The following is a 22537-nucleotide window of genomic DNA, read 5'->3' on the forward strand; positions in this document are numbered from 1 at the left end:
TAGGGAGATTGACGGATGTGCCCATTCAGAATGTGTAACTAAAGCTGGTCTGGAAATGGTTTCCCTCCCCCTCCCGCCCCCCAAAAAATATTAGATGAAAATTTTCTTCAAAACTTTTCAGTTTTTCGTCAAAAAAGTGAAAACTCCAAGCCCAAAAGTTTTCAGGTTTTTCACAACACCCCAACACTATTCTGATCAGAGAGCATTTTCCATGAAACTGTATGTTTCAGCCTAAAGACAATTGCAAGTGAAAATCTGCATGCTGTACATGCAACACGGATGTAACTAAAGCAACCGGATTTTTCAGTTGAATTTTGTCGTGAATTAGAGAGTGTTTTGCATAACGGGCTCTTGTCTCTGTGGGTCATCTCAGCAATTTCTGCATTTGATGGGCCCTTTCAAGCCACCAGCCTCATCAGGAGGAAATGATTTGATAAATATTTCCCTGGTAACCTCTTTGCCATTGTTGACTCGCTTTAACTTTACAATTCGTTTTGAGTTCACGTTTAACCAAACTAAACAAACTAAAGTTGTGTTGACTAAACAAAGGCAGCGATACAGGTTCAACGTGAATAAGTGATGTCAAAATCAGGCTTCCCAGCATGCTGCGTCATGTGCTGGGACATGGACTAAGGTGGGCTTCAGTGGAGTTACACAAGCCATACATCTGGGCCACTTGTGTAACCCCCTGTTTGGTCTGCGTAGCACATCCTCATCTGTTGGCTGGACCACAGAGAATACGAGTCTGCTACTGGTAGGCAGAGTTGCTCCTTTAGCTCTTGTAATAGAGGTTCATGCTTTTAGCACTGGAGGTCCTAAGTTCAATCCTTGGTGAACCATGATGGTGGTGATTTTGCTTGCAAGAATAAAACAAGTAGGATTCGGCCCCCAGTCTCTGGCTCTCATCCTGCTGCCCTTCCTTCCTCAGGCAAAACTCCAAATGATGTTAGAATGATCGGCTAAGATTTTATAAAACCCTAAAATAAATATAATTGGCTTCAGCTGGAATCTAACCTAGATAAGGATGTCGACATGATGATGATTCTAAAGTTTCTCATTGCACAGAAGTAGGTGAAGTACTTTACAGGGCCAGCAACCCAAGGTTCCTGCCCAGAGTGGATGACAAGTGAGAGTAACAGACAGAAAGGAGAGAGGGAGTCGGATGAGAATTGCGGTGATTGGATCACAAGGTTTGTCAGTTAAGTCATGAGCACGTGCTGATGGCTCCATGTTAGTGAGTGTTTTAGATCAGTGCTTGAAGGTGATATGATGGGTAAATTGTAAGGAAGGGACTAGGCCATACATTTGTGCTGTGTTTTTAATTAAAATCTTAATATCATGTTTATATAATAATTTGACTCAATTTAGGGGATCTAGTTGCAAACACATGTTAGGGACCCTAGAGTTACCCAGTCACCTTATGGTATTGCATGCCTCAATTCCAGTTCAAGTGATGTTCATTGTGTGAAAAATGGTGCTTGGTGGGTGAAGTGTTACCAAAGTGATCTAAATCTCTGTGTCTTTATGTAGCAACAACCTGTTCCTAGGCTTTCTGATGGGGTCTGCTTCCCTGGAAATGCATCTAGCATGCTAATGGAAATTTCAGTAAGAACAGTAACAGATGTATTGCTCCTTACTTGCTGGTGAAGAAGAACATGTGCATGAAATTGTTCTTGCTTTCATGCTCAGAACGTGTTTCAACTTGCTGCAAGTAGAAGCTTTGGTTCTAACCCCTAATGTTATTTTGCTCCTATTTTGGTTAATTCTTGTGAACCGTCCAGGAGAAAGAATGCGTCTAGGTTCATTAACAATCTTTCCCTTTATATACTTTTATCCTACTTTTCACCTAAGGATCACCAAGTGATTCACCATTATTAATTATTAATTCAGAATGCTTCACAGCACCCTTGACTGGTAAGTGAGTATTATTATATTCATTATAATATGTTTGTAATCATTCAATACGATGAGTAAACAAGGCCCAGACCAGCTAAGAGCTGGATTGAGGCACACAACCATAGCTCCGTGTTGAGCACTACATGGTGCATTGTACCTGAAGTGGGCATAATATTTCCTAGTGCTCCCAAAGACCATGGGGGAATGCAACCACTAGGCAATGGGGAGCATCCACTTCCCTGTCCAGCTGCTTGGCTCTAGCAGAGCTAGGTAGCAAAGACCCTATGTCTCCCCTTTGCAGGGCTAACACGGCCAGCTCCCCCTGCAGAGTGGCACAAGTGGAGACGATGCTGTAAGTGTTCTCTCCTTCCTTTATGCTCCCATTTGAGCAACGGGCATAATCTGGTCCTAAGTGACTTGCCCTAATGTTATACAGTCAATTCCAGGCGTTCTCTTACAGTCTAATCCTACATGAACACTGCCTCCCTTCTCTTATCAAATGTTGAGGCCAGATTCTCAGCTGGTGTTAATTGGTGTAGTTCCATGGAGGTCATGAAGCTAAGCTGATCTACACCAGTTAAGGATCTGGCCCTTTGGGTGTAATATGTCTCACGGTGCAATCTGTTGGCAAAGCCTCTCAATTTCCGGAAGGGCATTGCATACCAGCAGGACGGGAAGTCTCTTGGTATTCTGGAATCCAAGTCCCTTCCATTGGTTGGCTAATGCTGGTTAGTTTCTTTAGTTCCTCCCTGTCCTTAGTATACCTGGATTCCCATCCTGCCTAACGCAAACGGATTTTGTACCACAGTTATGTGTGAAATTAAACAACTGGTTCAGAAAAGGTAGTCTGGCCTACAATGCCATGAGTGTGCTTCTCTCTGAGTAGGCAGAAGGTCTCAGAACCACAGTGCGAAGCTGTCCATTAAGTCTGAATCCTTGGCAGCAACACTAGAAAAACGGTACATACCAGATCTTACTTCAGTAACAGGAACCAGGAATCACAGCAACAGGGCCAAATGAGCAAGCATCTTCTGAACAAAGTGGGGAGTGTGCTTGTGGGAAGTCACAGGAGTTCCATGGGTATAAGTGGGAGAAGAATGACTATAGAAGAGAGACCCCTTCTCAGCGCCAGCCCGGTGAGTTTATTTGCAGCGATGTCAAGTACCAAAAAGGAGCAAAGCATCCAAGTGGCCAATGTGATGCTATCCAGGCCTCTTGCCTGGGAGGAATTGGGTATGGGGTTTTGTCATAGAATAAGGTTTCCTCATCTGGAAAAATTGACAGTGGTTCATAGACTGCTCTTCTAGTTTGGCTCCATGCAGAGATGTAAATGTTTCATGGATAATACTCCGTCATTTGCATCTGTGTGTCTGAATGTCATCCTGCTGAGAGGTGACTCTGTAGACTTTCATTCATGCTCATGTGGGCAGAGAATGGCTACATTGTGCCAGGCTTTGTAACTGTAGTAAAGTGGTCATCAAAAGTTTAACTGGGTTACTCAAAGTATTATGGGTTGGAACCATGCTCCACCCCCCCGTTACTTCCTGCTTAGTTAGTGGGAGTTCCCCCCCGGTTCTGTTTGCTATCTAGCTTAGTAAAGCAGCATGTTCCCAGCCAGTAGGAGTGTAAGTACAGTGTGTTTCTTATGCACTGAGCAGCCCCTTTACAGAAGTACCGGTCATAAGCTGCCAACTTAATGTAGGTGTGTGGAGACAGATAGAATCTGGAGGGTTTATGGATGGAGTTCTTGGAGTATTCACTTGATCGTTAGTATCTGCCTTGTGACCTTTCCTTTAGCAGATGCATTGGATGAGTGGCTACACATACAGGTGTTGAATGGCTGATATTTTTGGAAGATGGAACGATTGACGATGGGTGCTTAACAGAGGCAAAATGTTGTCTTTTGCCCCCCTAAAATGCCCTCCTCTTCCAAAAATGTCAGTTCTCTCGCAGCGTGCAGCCAGTTGAGATCAGTGGAGCACCTTTCGTTACCCTTTGCTGAGCATCGAATATGCTTGGTAATGGAAAAAGCCCTGTCTCAAAGAGCTTGTACTCTGAAAGACAGGTACGGTTTATCCTCCCAAGTGCTTTACCGTAAAGCAACACTAAAATGCACGTCTGTGGCGCAAAAGAAAATAGCTTTGTGTGCAAGTTTGGCTGCATGCTGCAGCCCTACAAGGTTGGGGAATCTGGGGCATTGGGCAAGCTCCTGCTGTTGGGAATAAATGCCAGTAGAATCTTTAATGTCCACACAGCGCACTGAGAACTTCTGCTCTCTCTGAAAGTAGCATGTTAGGCACATGTACCTATAAAAATTCACTTTAATAGGCAGCCTGGAAGTGCCATCTCTCCAACCAGCACTCCTTCCTCTGACAGCAGTATTTCACTGATACACTGTTTTACACTAGATCACATCTGTAGACATTCCTGTGCCAGAACAGAATACGTGATCAGTAGGGGGGGGAAAGGAAGTCACTCTATTCACTAGCACCCCCAAGACTACAGCTGGCAATCCGGTAAGCTACAAAGACTGTAGATTGTCAGAATTTACAGTATGGTTCATGAGAGCACTGCCCACAGGCACTCGGTATGAATTCAAACTCGAGGGAAAACCGTGGCACTGCGGGACCCGCTGCAGCACAAATGCATCAAGGAGATGGAGCATAAAATGTAAGTTTTGCACTTTTCCCCTGGAATTGGGAACAGAGCTCCCATGCATGCCCCTGGTTTGGGGCCATGATAGTTGAGATCTTTTCATGTAGGGGAAAGCCAGCTTGTGCATATTGGTTCAGAGCAAAAGCCTTTGCTTTTCCTCTAGGCAGCCAACCATGGTTTGGAGGGTAGTTGGGCACCATATGCACCAGCCTTGCTCTTGACCAATGCCTTGGAGTCTCTAAACATGGATTGAGCACATTTTGATTATCTGAATCCAAAGGTTGGAAATGCTCACTAGCAGAAATCTAATAGGTACTTGCAGGGAGAAGAAAAAAACTTGGGTGAAATCTTTGGCCTATTGAAATCAATGGGATTTTTTGCCATTACACAGAGATTGCCAGGTTGGATCAGGCCCAAGATCCATCTAGCCCAGTAGTCTCTCACAGAGGCCAGCCCAAGATGCTCCAGAGGAAGGTGTAAGAAACCCACTGTGGGCAGACATGGAATAATCTGCGCCCTACGTAGCTCTCATTCTGATCTATAGTTCTCAGTGATTGGCTTAGGCATCGACTTCAGTGAGGCCAGCATTTCGCCCTTTGATTTTTAACGAGTAGTTGCCTTAGTCTTGTACGTATAAATGTGACATCTGCCTCAAGAGGTTCTAGCTGCCTTCGCCATTTAGAAGTTACTTGGAATATATCAGGAAAACAGCTTCAGATAGTCAAAAGAACTAGCGTATTTTATTACTTTTTTTTAGCGTGCTTTTCGTCGGAAAATGGAAAGAATGTATTCATCATTCTGGCTGAACAAGTAAATATAAATATATGATATAAATTCATCATAGTCAGTAAGAACTTGAAGCAATCTGCTCAAAAAAGATTTGGCTCAGTGGCAGAGAAATTCATCCTAACTCAGGGCCCCATTGTGGGCACGAAGAAGGCATATTTGTAGAAGCCTTCAGTGACGGAGACGGATCATGAAAAAACGGTTGATGACTGTTGAAATTTAAATCTAAATTAGCATATTCTGGTTTTGCTCCTCATTTATGTTATCAGTTCTGGAACATTTGTGCAACTGAGTTTTTTTTTTATCATGAATGCAGATTTTAAACTTGTATGCGAGAATGCTCATGGAAAGCAAGACTAAAATTTGCTTTGCACAAGCATTTTCAATAGTAACTGGATTATAAGAGTTCTGCTCATCCATTCAGGAGCATGAAATACTATCATGTGACTTCATGACCAATCACACCTAAGCACCACATCTTTCATTCTAAATATCAAGTAGTGACTACCACGCTGTAGAGTAAACACAATTAATGAAAAAATGTTGCAGAATTATGAACACATTTGAGAAAATGACATTCCACTTCTGGATATTTTGCAAAGGGTAAACAAAGGAAAAATCACAAGAAGTTATTTGGTTGTAAGTACACCCCCTTACTAATAATACCTAACTGGTTGGCTTTACTAGATCTGATCTCAAGTATCTGGAGTTAGCTGGTAGATGGGTGTGAAGGTGCAACTTGTGAATGGCAAGTTTATTTTTGTAAGTTAGTATTTCTCCAGTTAAGAATTTGTCAGTGTTTTAAATGCTTTTTAGATGGCTCCAGTTATTTTGGTAGCTTAAGCATCTACAGGAGGTACTCATTTAGTATGAACATATAAATATCACAGGGATAGGTGTCTGATAAAAGCCATCTCGCTAGCTAGCTGGGTACATATGGGGACTGACTGATAGATGGAAGGGAATGCATGGCTATAGGTAAGATATACTTTTGCAATTAAACAGGGTCTCAGGCAGTGTGGCATAGCTTTTGCTTCCGTTCAGACATATTATTAATACTAAACTGAGTATCTGAAAATGTTACAAAGGGATTGGCATTTCTGTTAACAAGACCTTGCTAATGCTATGTTTTGCTGCAACAGAAATTGTTCTCCACTGTGTCCCAAGCTATTTCTACTCAAGGAAACAAATGTGACAGTTGCAAAGTTACTGTGAATTGCATTTTATTGTAGCAGTTAGAATTTAAGAAATGGTGTGGCATTATTCTTTTTATTCCAGGTTGGTGCTGTAGCAAATAACATCTAGCTCCCCTGTCAGGACATGAAGAGCAGGTAATCCGGCTTCCATGTCAGCACATTGAGAAAGGGCCAGGTATTGCATGAGCTCAATGAGTCTGAAATAAGAGGGAAGGCAAGGCGCGAGAGAGCCCCTTGCCTTCCAAGCGAAACAAATGCTCCGAGCTCAGAGCTCCTGCGTGGACTACAGATGTGTTATGTATGGAGCAGGGGGCAAGGGTTATGGGCCCGAGGAAGCAAAGGAGTTTGACATTGGAGAAGTGTTTTGCCTTTGGAAGCTCTTGGTCTGATGCTCTGGCTTAGGATGACCATAAGTCCAAGTTTTCTGGGAGTCTCTGCCTTTCCAGGGCATGTCCTGGGCTTCCTGTTGGGTTTATTAAAACTGGGTCAGTTCCTGGTTTTAGTTCAGCCCTAGACACTGGGGCTCTTGGTGTAAAGGGGGCACTCACCTCTTGAGGTATCTCCTAGTGGCTGGGTGTGGTACCGCAGACCTTTTCTAACCCCTGGCACCCCCTACAGGTTGCCAGCTGACTTTGGCAGGTCTTCAGTGGCTTGGTCCTCCAACTAAGTCACAAAGTCCAAATGAACCCTTTCAGGGTAGTAAAGAGTCCAACAAATAATCAATCTTTTCCCCCTTGCTAGGGTCTTCAGGCCCAGGTCAGGACCCTTTAAATTCAGCCCTTTTGTTCAGGCTCCCAAATAAGGTCTTCTTGGGGCTTATGCTCCTTTACCTGTGGCCAGGAGAGGACGCTGGGGCCTCCCACTACTCCAGGCTCTAGCCCAAGGATCCTATAAACAGCAGCCACATACTGCTCAATTTCAATTTGTTGCTGCTTCTTCCCTGGGCCTCTGCCTGCCTGGCACTTTTTTGCTTCACCCTTATTTCAGGGTGAAGGTTCTCACGTCCTCTCTCTCCCTGCAAACCCAGCAAAGCAAAACACAGCCAGAAACAAACTCTGGTTATCCCTTGAGCTCCTGTAGCCAAAGGGAGCCCCTTTCCTTGCCCCTTGTGATGGGGTGACGACTCACCGCTGTGGAGCCTCCTGCTGGTTGTCCAGGGAATTAGCTCTTTTCAGCCAGGAGCGCCCTCTACCGGTCAGTGTCTCACCTGCCGCTGGCCCCGTGCTCCTCCTGGGCCACGGTGCCCTTCTAGATTAGGGTTCTGCCCCCTGGCAGTACCCCCCCAGTCTGGGTCTCCCCTCCCAGGGGAACCACCAACCCCCTATCCCTCCCTTGCCTCAGTGGCTACTGTCAGTCATCATCTAGCCCCCGCTCCCTGGGGCAGACTGCAGTCTGTACCACTCATCATCGGCAAGGGGAGTCGGACCAGCTGCCTCTGTCTAGGTCTGGGCTGCTCCTCTGCAGCCTTAGTACCCCTTTGTAGTACCTCGGCCTACAGCCTGGGGCTCTGCTAGGCTGGAGCTCCCCAGCTCCCTCTGCCCTTCCCCAGCACTGCTCTGCCCTAGGTACCCTCCTCAGCTTCCCAGGCAGCCAGGTCCTCCTATCTCCAGGTAGCTAGAGAGACTGTCTGTCTCAGCTCCTGGCTAACAGCCTTCTTATAGGGCCAGCTGTGGCCTGATTGGGGTGTGACCCCACTTGTGGCTACTTGCCCCAATCAGCCCAGCTTTCCTCCGGCTACAGCCCTCTCTTAGGGCTGTTTTAAGCCCTTCAAGGCATGGAGCCTTGGCAGGGACTGGCAGGGTAAGGCCCTGTAGCTCCTTTTATCTGACCTGCTGGGCCCTGGCTGGGTGCTTCTGTGAGGCCTCTCTAGGTGGGCCTGGACGAGCCACCTTCGCTGTTCCTTTTCTGTTACTTGGCGGCCTCTTGGGGTGGGGTGTAGTAGGCCCACAGGGCCTCCTGTAGGAAGCCACAAAGGCCAGGTCACCCCATCACACGTGCCTTTTCCTGGGCTGACCTGAGCTGGAGGTGGTGCTGCCTTGCAAATCCTAAGCCAAGTCGTGCAGCAGCAAAAGAAATATCTGCTCCCCTGGTCCCTGTTCCCTTGTCTCTCTAGGGCAGTTACAGATTCATAGATTTTGAAACCAGAAGGGATCCTCTGGTCTGGCCTCCTGCCTAGCACAGGCCATCGAATCCCATCCAGTATTTCCTGCATCAAGCCTGTAACTTCTGGCTGAGCTGCAGCATACCTTTTGCAAAGACAAACAACCGATCTCAGTTTAGAGACTCTCTAGTGGTGGAAAATCCACCATGACTCCACGTAAGTTGTCCCAGTGGTTAATCAGCCTCCGTGTCTCAAACTGTGCCTTATTTCCACTTTGAATTTGACTTCCTTCAGCTCCAAGCCATTGGCTCTTGGTCTACGGGAGGAAGTGACTTGACTAAGGTTGCGCAAAAATCAGTAGCAGAATTGCACAAAGATCCCAGGTCAACCTGCCTCATTCACTGGCCCACAGGACTTTCCTTCCTGCTGCTGTGACTCAGATATAAACGGAGGCTGCTGTGGCCACAGTGAAGAGCATTAACTACGATAGGACCAGAGCTCCTGGCACAAGGCTCTGCTGCTCATCCTCTGCCTGATTGCGACAGACAGACTCCTACAGCCTCCACCCGCACTGGACCAGCAGCTCCTCCTTTCTGCCCCAACAAACCAGCAACCCTTCTCCTTCCCTCACAACCTGCCTGAACTTCTGCTTCCCCAGCACCTCCTTCCTTTCTCCCCACTTCCATGGGGCCCTGCTTCTTCCTTCCCCCACCTTTCCTCCAAACCGGCAACCCCACTCTTGCCTTCTCCAGCCCTCCCAATCTAGCAGCCTCCCCCCTTAATCCTCAAACCAACAACCCAGCCTCCCTCACACCTACCAGGGACCTTTCTGTCCATCAAGGAAGAGATGGGGAGGGATGAGCTGGCCTAGGAGCAAGGATCAGGGCTTGAGCTGGCCTAGGAGCAAGGACCAGGACATGGGGTGAGAGAGGGGAAAATGAGAGAGAGAGAGAGAAAGAACAAGCCTGGAAAACTCTCCTCCTCCACAAGGGTTTTCCCAGTCTCCGGGAATGGCCAGGAATAAGGTAGAGCTCGAAGCAGGTATGGTGCGAAATAATGCAAAAGGAGAGGCAGTTGAAAGGCAGGGAGGAAACAATCAAGGGAGTCACAGGGGTACATGGGGCTTTCCTGGATCCCGATTTCTATTGGGAAAGGTTGAGAAGGGGGGAGGGTTTGGCTGGAGCGGCGTTGGCCCCCTTTCCTCTCCTCCCCCCCAGCTTTTAAAACCTACCCCACTGGATCCCTACCCTCCCCCAAATCCTGCCCCATATGGCCCCTGAGAGACCAATCCCGCCCCCTTTCTTTGCCCCAGTGCCCACGCCAGGCGTCCTGGTGCTGGATATGTCTGGTCACCCTGGCCGAGCTGCTGGAGAATTACTCATCCCAGTCACGTTTGTTTGGGTGTCTGACTCGCCCCGGGAGGCGGCTCAGCCCTTCGGGACCTGAGACGCTTCAGAGGATCCAGCCTCCTGCCTGACTGCTCCATGGGCTCCTGCTCCCTGAAACGCTCCCCACAAAGAGGCGCTGGGGCAGATCTCCTGGGCTGCTGCCTTCACTGAGGAAGGGGGGGGGGGGATAAGGGGAGGGCTGCATCGTCTGATTTCTATATCCAGTGCACAGCTCCCGGGGTGTGTGTGTGAGAGAGAGGAAGGGAGTGCGTTTGCTGCCTGAAGGCTACGGCTTGCTGCAGCATCAGCACCGGTGCTGCCGGCAACCAGGCATCGGGGAGCCCTTTTGCTGATTGCTGAATGGTTACAAGTGTTGCAATGCAAAATACAAAAGCATCGCTGGAGGAGAGGCTGCATTTGACGCTCCACTCGTGACATCTTAGGGAGGGGGCTTTCCAGGGGATTCAGAACCAGCCAGCCAGGGCTCCAGGCAGTGGAGTGCCTTCCTCCCTGCTCGCTTCACACTCCTTCTCCGGGAAGGGAGGAAACAGAATCCAGAAAACCCTGCCCCAGACCGACTCTGCCAGAGGCTAACAGGTGCTTGCTGGGATTTGACTGGGGAGGAGAAGGCGGGAGAAAAGTTGACTGGAAAAAATCAAGCGGGGCAAAGGTGCATTGATCTTGTGCCAAGTGGAGGTCCCAGGTCTGCCTGAGAACAGCGCGTCTGGAGAAGCACCGAGGGGTGTCTTGTCAGTGACCCGCTTGATCTCCCGAGGAACGCTGAGCCCTGCCTGCAAACTTTGCCCTGCCAGAAGTTGTGAGGGATAAAAGCCCAGGAACAAAGCGGGTCTCCTCTGCTGACCAAACCACTTGAGCTCAACTGTTGCATCCTGGTTTGCTCTGGTGGAGGCATCGCACCTCCAAAGCTAGTGGTGCTGGGTACCTGTGCTGCGGCATCAGCCGAAGGTATTCGCGGTGGGATCCAGGGCCCCAGATTTTGGGGGCTGGAAGAGCAGCATGCTGGCGGCTGCTCCTGCAGCCAGCGCCCAGAGCCCCTGTGTCTGACCCCCAGCTGGTGTCGGAGCGGTGGCGGCCATGGCTGCAGCAATCGCCAGCTCCCTGATCCGCCAGAAGAGACAAGCCAGGGAGCGGGAGAAATCCAACGCTTGCAAGTGTGTCAACAGCCCGAGCAAGAGCAAGGGCAGCTGCGAGAAGAACAAGCTGAATGTGTTCTCCAGGGTCAAACTCTTCAGCTCCAAGAAAAGACGGAGAAGGCGACCAGGTTGGCAAGGGTTACGTGTTTGGTTTTGTTCTGTTTAACACAAGCCGTAATGTGCATCATGCCTGGGGAGGGGGACTGGTGAAATTAACTCTCAGGTATTGTAATTGCCAGTAGGCATGGGGACACAGACACACAGAGCTGGTTTCTCACTCACACACCCTCTTATCACTCATTTGTCTGACACACACCATTGATTTCTCTTCTTTCTCACATGCACACTCATGTGTACCCATGGATCAGTGATGTATTCATCTCTCTCTCTCTCTGTCACACACACACACACACACACACAACCCTACCTCTCCTTCAATCATGTGTTCATCTGTCTACATGTTCAATAATCTGTTTTCCCTCCTTCAGGTCTCTAGAATTTTTGTGCCTTGTGCTATTATTTGCTAATTATATGAGAACAGGCTATTTAGGCAGCCAGCAATTTCTAGACCTTTATAACCTTTCATCCCCCTGCGCCTTTCTAGGAATATCTTATATAAATCATACACCCACAATTCTGTATGTAACAGAGGTGAAAAAGATCAGGTATGGAGAATTAGTCTTCTGATCCAGTGCATTTTGTACACAGGAAGAGCAGAAGCCCGTCAACAATGCTGCTAATAATTTGCTTTTCCAAAATCTAGCTGCCTGTAGCTACTGAACTTGCCTGCATTTTTCATGTAGCCAAATAATAGGGTGGCTAGTTGAAAAAGGGAGCCTACATTTGCTAAGAGCTTTTTGAACATTGTTAATGCAAGAAAATAGAGTGACCTTTGGTTTAGTTTCATATTAAATGAGAGGGTGTATATAAATTATGCATCCCTCAGTACACTTATTAAAGGTTGCTAATAGGAAGTAATATACTTATGCAAATCATTATAAGGCTTTGCTTCAAATCCTATCCAAAATATGTATAACAGAATATCTACCCTGATTTCTTTCCTTTTAAGACCAGGAAGTCTTGCCCAGATGTGGGGACTTTTTGGGTTGAAAATGGCAATTCATATTTTCATATTGTGTTTATCTGTGAATCAGCTAAGGTTTTGGAGCAGACTGCTAAAAAGGCTTCACAGTCTGATGAAAATAACTGTGTGACAATTACTACAATGCAGATTCATTGGGATTCAGTGGAAGTAGACCTATTTTATTGCAATTCCTCTTGATGCATTGCCGAGATATTTTCTTTAAATGTACAGACTTCTTAGCAAATCCTGTTGATATTTACTTCAAAGTTCAGAATGATCTAATGTTGGTTTGGCTATTTCATTTTCGAACATTGAACATGAAGATGATTATAAAGCAGATTTATATCCAAATTGTTTTTTCTTTTTCTTTTTTCCCCCTGAGTCTGTGAAATAGCATCTTTTATGGTAATATTCCCATTACACTTCAACATGTTGCTGAGTTTAAAGCGGTTTCCTTCTTCTGTTTACCTCTGTTCATTGACTAGTTTATCCCTTCTGATTCTGCATGTTCTTTGGATCAGCAAAGAACGGTGGATTGTTTATTGGAATTGCAGCAGTTCTTATGGTAAACCTTAGCTGCTGTATATTTAGGCTTTTGATTTGGTATACAGTTTTCATTCTTATTACCATTATCTTATCTTATATTAGCAGTTCTCTCTTTCCCTCTTTTTGAGAATTCACACCTTGTTAAAAGCCAGAATACACTCTTTGTCAGCACATTTCTAATCTTAAATGAGATAGGGCACACTCCCTAAATCAAATGACACGCTGTTGGAATTTCTATTCAATGGAAGCAGATTTAAATGTGTTACGTACATTCCAATAGAGAGTGGCATTTCATCATTTGCCAATTGATTTTTATAGTCACTAATTTGATCTTTGCCTAAATGGGAACAGATATAAAGCTGCTAATCCTGGTGTTTTTTCATTTGCCATCTCTGAAATCAAAAATGAAGATTTGTTTTGAACCCTGACAACATGCAACGGCACATCCAGATTTCATAAATTAACCTCATTGTTGTTTTCTTACAGAGCCACAGCTTAAAGGAATAGTGACAAAACTATACAGCAGGCAAGGCTACCACTTGCAGTTGCAAGCAGATGGAACAATTGATGGGACAAAAGAGGAGGACAGTAGTTATAGTAAGTGGCATCCGAATGCATCAGATAACCTCGTGTGTTTGTGAATTATGGGGTATTGTTCTTTTCCCTCTCAATCTGTTTGAAAATTAGTGTTCTGGGATGTCTGACTGAGTGAAACATTAACACGGCGCACATACTTGCCATTGAGTCTGAAGGAAATACGTTACAAAAACACTGAAAACAAACATACTTGAGGAGGTAATGGTGATACATCCGAAAAACAATCCGAATGTTATCTCCATGGTAATCTAGAGAAGTTCATCGCTGTCCTTTGGATTTTATTAGATTTTTTTCAACAGAAAAAAAATTTGCTCGCCTACGCAGTGTGCCTGAAATAGAGTAACGTTATCTCTAGTCTTAAGCAGGGGTCTCACTCCAAGAGAGCTGAGTTATTTCACATAATGAGAATTCATCATCATTTTAAAGTTCACATTCCTTGTCTCCCCATCCCTGGTGCTGATAATTCTGAGCCCAATTATGATTTCAGTAATGAAACAATTTTCCTTGGGTTTTTCTGTGAAACAGTTTTGAGGAGGTTTTTTAAGCCAGGAGACCAATGGAAAAGAGCAAACGAGGACTAAAAACAGTGATGTTGATACAAGTACCAAAAAAAAAAAAAAAAAATTCACACAATTGTTTTGTTTAGTTTAAACTAATTTTTTGTCTTGAAAAGAGTTGGAATGAACCAAGAGGGTATTTCAGTTATAGCTAATGTGTATAATTTTGTTGAGATTGTAAACTGGAAACCAAAATGCAGTCTTCCTTTTCCACAAAGCAAATATCTTTTCAATTTATTTCATTTTCATTAAGCTCTCAAATGTCAAAGGAGGGAGGTCGGGAAAGAACAGAAATCCAGTAGTTTTATGACATTTGATTGATCATGTCACATTTCACCCGGATCCATGTAGGTTTCTACCCTTCTATCTCTTTAACATTCATTGTTTTGCAGTGTTATTTTTCACTGATATGACAGAACCAATGAGGTTGCCGTGGATCTGTCACGTGCAGTCGTTACAGGTGCTGAGAGCAATGCACGCTGCAGGCCAGGTAAACCAAGGCCATCTTAGGTCTAAGGTTCTGAGCTGCTTTCAAATCTGAATCCCATGCAACAGAGTTGGTGACACCCCTTTAGGATGCAGCCAATTATCCCAGCTCTCTCAAGCGAGATTGGGAATCCTCGAAATCTAGTTTAAACCTTCAACAAACACCTCATGGAAGATGTGTAGTCATGTTGCTTAATGCACTCCTGGAAGGCACTCCGATACGATGGTGATCAGCATGATATAAGAACCTATGTGGAACAGAATAAAAGATGATCATCGTGCATCATAAAATGCTGCTGTTCTTTAAAACAATTGCTGGTGTTTCGGCATTACAAGTTAAAAGAAATAACATAGATTTGTTCAGAATGTTGGCAGAACACTGCACTTGGTCTGTTTTTAAATAAACGAGTTAAGAAGCTAACAGGCAAATGTAATAATTTCAGTTGTGTTATAAACTTTTAATGTAGCATACTGAGTCCCCTGAATTGCAGATTATTTCTCTTGGGGGCAGTTCCACCCAAATACTTTATTTTGACTTATTTTAATGGAGTTCTGACATTCTAGGCAAGAGAGCCATGAGGGGACTTCTTACAGTCACACAGATGTGTCTGTTTCCAACATATTTGTGTTTGCATTATGCATTTAAACTTACCACATTGAGAGAGAGTACCAGGCTACGTGTAAATCATGTATGCTTCTTGGAGCTGAAAACCAGCCTTCATAAATAATGAATGTTCTCCGCAAAGGAGGATGTGATGGATATATCCTAGAAATGGATCCAACTGGCCTGCACTTTCCCAACATGGAAGATATTTATCATGGAAAAGCATTTTACTTTCACCTATTGGAAGTGAATGTAGAGAACTGTAGAAAACCTATGGCATGTAATAATAATACCTCCTTTCCTCAGTAGATCTCAAAGTACTTTACAGTCTCCCCATTTTACAGATGGGGAAACTGAGTCATAGAGTGGTGACATGACTTGTATGAGGTCAGCCAGAAGCCCGGTGGTGGAGCCAGGAATAGAACCGTGCTGTCCTGGTCCAGTGCTCTACCCTCTAAGCCACACTGCCTATTTACCTTGGTCCTGAACCTGCTGTAATGACAAAGTTCCTATTAGCATCAGCAGGGCAGGATTAAACCCTTATACGCTATTGGCCTGATCCTGCACATGTCACTCACATGAATAAGGCTTTGGAGAATCTGGCGCTAAAGAATTACTATTTCCTTTCTTCGACAAAGACGTACCTTATTTGGCTGTACATCCCTGCTGGGCAAGCCCCTGAGTTAAAAGTCCACGCAGCAGTGGCTGGGTTCCAACCTGTTGCTCTGACTGCAGTAAAATTCTGATCCCTGCCCTCTTTCTTTCCCCGTTATTGTAGTTCCCACTTGCAGATCTGCTGAGTCTTACTCATTTGCAGGAAGTCTCCTTCATTTCGCATTAATTTTAAGGCTGTTTTGATTACTCTTCCTTGTATGGAGGAGTATTTGGCTGTGCCTTGCAGTGAGATATTGAAAATCCCATTTGTAGTAATTAAAAAAAAAATTCTTCTGCATTCAAATCATTCCAACATGGGACAGCCCTTCGTTTTTTGCCGACAGCTGTTATAAGTCTGTAGCCAGGAGCCCACGCGCTCTGTGGCACAGTGGAACAAAATTCTGAAGCAAGCACTCCCCAAGTCAGTGTTAATGATCATTTATTCTATCTCCATGAAATACCCTTCATTCCCATTGCCCTTTACCCCCCCCCCCATTCCCCCCTCCAGCACCCAGACATGAACACTGCTGGTGCTCAGAGTTGAAAATACTCATTCATGTAAAATTAACCCATGATGAAGTTAGAGGATGGGTTTTGTCCTATACTCTCCAGGTGGCTCCACTCCCTTTGTTGGGCCTTGTCTCCCATAAAGTCATCCAGGCAGCCCAGCTCAAAATCTCCGTCCTCTGTTTCTGCTGGGGAAGTGGAGATCATGGATTCAGCTACGGCAACTTATCTCGCAAGCTCCCTGGGCCTTGACTGCTGCAGCCTAGATGGCCACTCTACATTTCCAGCTCCCCCATTCCCTGGATTCCAGTTCTAGCTACCCTCTGCTGCCTGACTTCATAGATTACTAGACGAAGTAGGCACTGAGATCCAGTTTGACTCCTTGTGTGGAACGCTGGGCAGCAACTGGCAGCTGCAGGTAGGTCACAGTAGAGCAGGAAGCCCCAAAACAAAATGGCAGGTGCTCAGATGCAAAGAACGGCGAATTCTGCACCCACAGAACCTCAGCATACACAGCGTCCCGAGTGCGATGAATGGGGCAGTTTGCACCTCTCAGGGCTAATCTTCCAGGCTCTCTGCAGGCTCAGAAGATGATATTCCATCAATTTTCACTTGGTTCACATTTTCATGATCATATCCACAGCCATAAAGGCTAGAAACATATATAATTTTAAAAGAAATCTGAGATTTCAGAGCACAATTCTATGGTAAATGATGGATCGTAGAATACACAGGGCCTTGTCTTTAGCCAGTGAGAGTCTTCACAGTTTGGGGAAGAATTTCTGGGGACAGGAGTTTTCCCGGCTTTAATTTTGCCTCATGAAATTGGGGGTTGTTTGGGTGTAAATCAAGGCAGAATTTGTTCCCTAATCTAGATATGGGCAGAGATTTGACGGCTTGTCAGATACAAAGGAAAACATCTTCTTCGGAAAGTGGACATGTTTGTGTGTTTCAGCCTAGGATGGCCTATAATTATCAATAACTTACACAGTCAGGCATATGGTTGCAGCCTAGTGCCTTCTCAATGTTACAGCTATTGTTTAGTGTCAGTTTATATTGAACAGCGGCCCCAGCAAATATCCTGTCTCCCTTAGGCATTACCTAGTTTTTTCGTTCTATCAGGTAGTATGTCCTATCCTACGCAGTGTAAACTCGCATGGAAATTCTAGTAGTGACATTTGGCATTATCTTGGGCTAACACAAACTGACAATAACAGAGCGTAATGGAAAAGAATTAATTCAGGGTTGGCTTTTTGAGGCTTTTCCCATAATGCCTGTGCGGCTAAGGGAGTACTGTAGTTTGTTACCGTGTGCGAATAATGTCTCTGGCCCAGTATCTGTGGCATCATGAGTGTACATCTGAATAACAGAGAGTTTCCATGGTTCTATCGATTGGTGTTAAATATACAAGAGTCTCTTGCACATCTTTCCATGCATTCATGCTGATTACTCACAGTGGTATGTAAACGAGATGTACAGTCTGCAAGGGCTTCATCGGAAGGGAAGGCCAATTTCAGGAGTAAATTATGTATAACATGGGAGTCAGGATAATGTGCTGACATACTAGCTCACACAGCATGCCCCAAGGAGGGGCGGCCGGCGGCCAAGTTGCTCCTCTTGCCTCATGAGAGCCAATGTGCGTGCTGCCAGGGCATGCCAGTTTCTGGTGGGCATGTATGCTCTGTGACTCAGTGAAGCAGCAGACTGTGCCTTAGAGTGAGGCGCCCAAACCCGCCCTGCGATGGCAGGCTTCCTCTGGCAGAATACACACAGCATGGCACTCAGCCCACTCTCCCTTTGGCAAGCACAGCAGGATGACTTACTCTGAAAACCATCCCTCGCTTTTTAAATCTGGGAACTAGCTCATCCTAGGCAGGTTTGTCCCGCACCAGAAGAAATGTCCTTAGCAGATCCATTGACAGGCTCCTACCAGCATTTACCATGGAGACCGTACACACAGCTTCCTGGTGAAAATCCCGACTCAGACTGCAGGCTGACGGCAGTAGGAAGAACAGCGCCAATGGAAGAGCGAGTTTCAAAATGAGGTTCGTCCCGTTTTGATTGGCAGAGCAGAGGTGAGGAGAGATACTGGGGAAGGAGAACCACTGGCTCTTCAGCTCTTCTCTTTGAGTTTCAGCCTCGACCATCTAAACTTCCTGCGTCCCAGCAGCACCAGCTGACGGCTGTACGGTTGTGCGGACACGCTCTGCCAGCAAAACATACAGTAACATTGCGGTTTGCACTTACAAAACACCTTCGTAAGATGTTCGCCAAATGCTTTAGGGACTTGAAAGGCTAAACCAGCAATACTCAGACTGACGATCCCAAGCCACAAGTGGATCTTTAATGGGTCTTCTGCAGCTCGTTGAAGCAGATGATATTAAAACACTGTGTGATTTAATTATTAACCCATCTAAGTTATTAACCAATCAGGATGCTTTTACCATGTTATCAACCAATTGTAGTTGATAAAATACTCAGTCAGTCATTTTGCGGTGAGAATTATTTTTATATATATATATATATATATATATATATATATATAAATAATTCTCACCGCAAAATGACTGACCGAGTATTTGTATTTTATCAACTACAATTGGTTGATAACACAGCAAAAGCATCCTGATTGGTTAATAGTTAAATCACACAGTATATATATATATATAAAAACGAAGTATTTGCTGTCATACTGTTTCTATATGAATAGCTCGTACTACGGTACATGGAGCAATGAATTCACACTATTCTGGCTCTTTTGAGTAATGTTGATTGCTAATTTGGCTCCAGACCACCGAGGTCTGAGTATCACTGGCCTAAACTATGCTGCCTCTACTTGAATAAGAATTGGGGGTCTCCAATGTGGTGAGGTCTTCTGAAAATCTGGCTGCAAGTCAGGAATCTTCACAACTCCCTGATAAAGTGACTATTGCAGCTATGCAGGAAACGATTTGTGTTTTTTTCCCCTGCAAACAAATTTTTAAAATGCCAGTGAAAATTTGTGCTGCTTTGTGGAGGCCTAAAACTAAAAGCTTTGTGTTTGCTGAAAACGAAAAGGTTTCAGTTCCTTAAAAAGTGAAAAAAAAAATCTGAAAATCCAAATATTTTTGTCGAAAAAGAATTTGGTCATTAAAAATTGTGTTTTTGACAGAAATCCCATTTTTCTGTGAAAAATCTTTTCATCCTAAAAAGTTCCACTCGCACCAGTATTTATGCACAATGTACAGATCGGGAAAGCGAGGCATGGAACTCTTAAATTAATGTTTCAAGGTCAAACAGAGAGCCCGTGACAAAGGCAGGAAGAGAACCGAAAAGTCTTGGGACCAGATTCTCACTGGTATAAATGGGAGACATTCATTTAAAATCAATGGTGCTCTGCCCATTTACACCAGTAAAGAATTTGGCCTTTGGTCTCCAGTCCCTTTTTTAAATCCAAGACACTCCCTCCTTTAAGGACATTTTAAAACTTGCTCTTTTCCCCAAGTTTTATTGATGCACTGCCAGAATTTACAGTCTGTATTAAACACTGGTAGGCTGCAAATTTTCTTGTAACTAAACATGTCCATTTGGGGGTTGTCAGGCTGAAAGGGAATTTAAAACTGGTCATATTTTTTTGCTTATACCTTTGTAAATAAATCAATAATTTATTTCAAATTGGTGGTTTGCTTTTAAATTACCCTCGGACAACGAACATAAATACCAAAATTCAGCCTGGAGCAGATTGGAGTTTTACAGCCATGTAAAAAAAACATTGTAAATAAAATTCAATATGGCATTATGTAGTTCTAACCCTGCATTTATGCCACAGTCTAAAGGAGACTCTATAGATTATGGCATCAGCTCCTGTTGTTTTTCATAACCCTTCTTTACGCCATTTCTTTTTAATCCTACAGCGGGAATTGATGATACAAAATACTTGGTTCAAACAGTGGTAAAATTCCTCTGCCAAACAACAATAGCAAAAATTTGAGCCAAGGCTGAACTCTGCTTATTTCCTTAATTTGCCAGTCTACGTACCAACTTCAACGTTATTAAAATATAGGCCTCTCTGCCTGTAAATATTGAAAATATTATTGATTATTCTGAGGAGAAATGCTAGCAGAGAATTAAAAGCAGTTTAATTTTGAAAGTACAATGTTTAGGCCTGATCCTGCAGAACACTTATTACTAAGGGCTGCGTTACCGTTGTGAGGAGAGCTATTGAGGGCAATATGTAGCTAATGGAATGACTACTATCATGGGAAGCTGTGTGGCCTAGTGGATAGAGCACTGTCTTGACACTCAGGGGATCTTCAGTTCTATTCATAGGCTCTGTCTCTGGCCTTCTAGGTGACCTTGAGCAGGTCACGTCACCGCTCAGTTCCTCAGTTTCTCCATCTGCAAAATGGGGATAACGATACTGATTTCCTTTGTAATGTGCTTTGAGATCAGCTGCTGGCAAGCACTAGATAAGAGCTAAGTATTAGAATTAAGTGTTTGCAGGCCCAGAGCCACTGTGAATAGTTATAATGATTATACATTACTCATCTATCTCAGATAATTATTTGAAAAGATTAACTTTGCTATTTGTGTCCGTTTCTCTCCTAGCTTTGTTTAACCTCATACCCGTGGGCTTACGAGTGGTGGCTATTCAAGGGGTTCAAACAAAATTGTATTTGGCAATGAACAGTGAAGGATACCTATACACATCCGTAAGTAACCACTTCCATATTTTTTCCGATTTGAAGTTCAGTGACCCTGATTCTAATCTGTATCGACGGGAACATTCGCGTGATTTGAAATGTAATATGCAGGTGATGTCTTGTATTTAGTGCATTACACATTTTTGCAATGAATGCAAAGCAGTGTATGGAATAAAATCTCTGTGTCTTTTATAAGAAAAAAGTGACCACCCCACCCTCACCCCCCACATTGTAAGAAAATACAGCTGTGGAGATCACTTTAAACTATTGCTTTGTGCGTGTGAGTAAACCAAACATTTCCTTTATGTTTGCTGAGAGATGTCACTTTACCCCTTGTCTAATGTACGGTGAGAGTCTGAACAAGTCCTTTAAGGGTGGACATCACGACTAGAGACAGGCCTGAAACATATCGGTGGTCCTAATGGCTCATGCCATTGTGAAATTAGCTCATGTCAGTATTTGTATTCTCCAATTGGTTGTTACACCAATGACCCCATCTGTTAGATAATCGGAAGCAATATTTTCTTATATTTGAATCCCAACTGGGCCACCCCTTCTTGCTGGTAGTATTATTATGCCATAAATGCACGTTTTAAAATACAAAGTCATAGATGTCTAACAGCCATTTAACACTGCTGTACTTTTCCACTGAGAATTTCCACACTCGTTCTTAATGTGTCTGCTTTCATTTCTGATTTTTATTTTAAATGCTTGGCACTTTCTTTTCTTGAAAGAAAAGAAAAAGGTTTAATCATGTCCCCATCCATATAGTCCTAGAGTGGATGGGAGGAAGTCAGGGGTCTCCTTGCTTGACCTGGAAAAAGGCTGCCCAGAATTGCAGTTCCTGCATATTCTTTTAAGTGGTTTTCTACTCCCCAGTTGTTTTCAGTGTTCCCTTCAGCAAGGGACAGACAGACTGACTACATGGGAAGCTGTGAAAATGACTCTATACTTTGGGCCAGGTTCTCAGCGGGTGAAAAAGGGCACAGCTCAACTGAGTTCAAGAGAGCTGCTCTGATTTATACCAGCTGAGGACCTGCCTCAAAGCACTGTTGAATTCCCAAAGCAAACACATTGGGGGGAAAATAGAAGTCCATGTTTTCTGTTCCCTAATTTCTTCTCATTATAGTTACTTGTAACTGTATAGATACACCGTGTTTAGAGGGAAATGACATTAGCATTCATGGTGTCATTTAATATTGAAAGAGAAGATGGTGGCCTAGGTCATGATCATCTCTTTCTAGCTCTGCTGGGACTGAAACAACCTCAGACAGGCGCTCACAACTTGCAGAAATATGCTTTAAACTGTATTGCCCAGGTTTACAGACTGGTTTGGAAAGCAATAGTCCATAGACTAAACAAACAGCCTGTTAACTTGCTCTACCAGTTCATCATACCTGGCACTGCCCTCTGTGGAGAATTGTTAGTAATAATTTATTCAGCATGCTTGGCACTGTATAGTACCTTTCAGCTGCAATGTACAAAGCACTTTACAAACGTTGGGCCTAATCCAAAGCCCATTAAATGGAAGTCAATGGAAAGACTACCATTTACTTCAATGGGTGTTGGATCAGGCCAATTAATTTTTACCCCACTGAGAGGCAGGTAAACATCATAAATGTTTTATAAAGGGATAAAGTAAGA

At 44.4% G+C, this 22537-nt stretch overlaps 1 protein-coding gene across 7 annotated transcripts in view; it reads left to right on the forward strand.

Moving 5' to 3' along the window:
* Positions 1-22537, forward strand: part of FGF13 (fibroblast growth factor 13) — a 336830-nt gene that overhangs the window by 244189 nt on the left and 70104 nt on the right. For 6 of the 7 annotated variants that reach the window (XM_037909138.2, XM_043522501.1, XM_043522499.1 and 3 more), the window contains 2 exons: positions 13293-13403; positions 20799-20902. In XM_037909138.2, the coding sequence (XP_037765066.1) occupies positions 13293-13403; positions 20799-20902 (215 nt within the window). Of the gene's footprint in view, positions 1-10033; positions 11305-13292; positions 13404-20798; positions 20903-22537 lie in introns of those variants that run through there. The other variant, XM_007060080.4, reaches the window with a different exon arrangement.

Source organism: Chelonia mydas, chromosome 9 (genome assembly GCF_015237465.2).
Source record: "Chelonia mydas isolate rCheMyd1 chromosome 9, rCheMyd1.pri.v2, whole genome shotgun sequence".
Classification (NCBI taxonomy): domain Eukaryota; kingdom Metazoa; phylum Chordata; order Testudines; family Cheloniidae; genus Chelonia; species Chelonia mydas.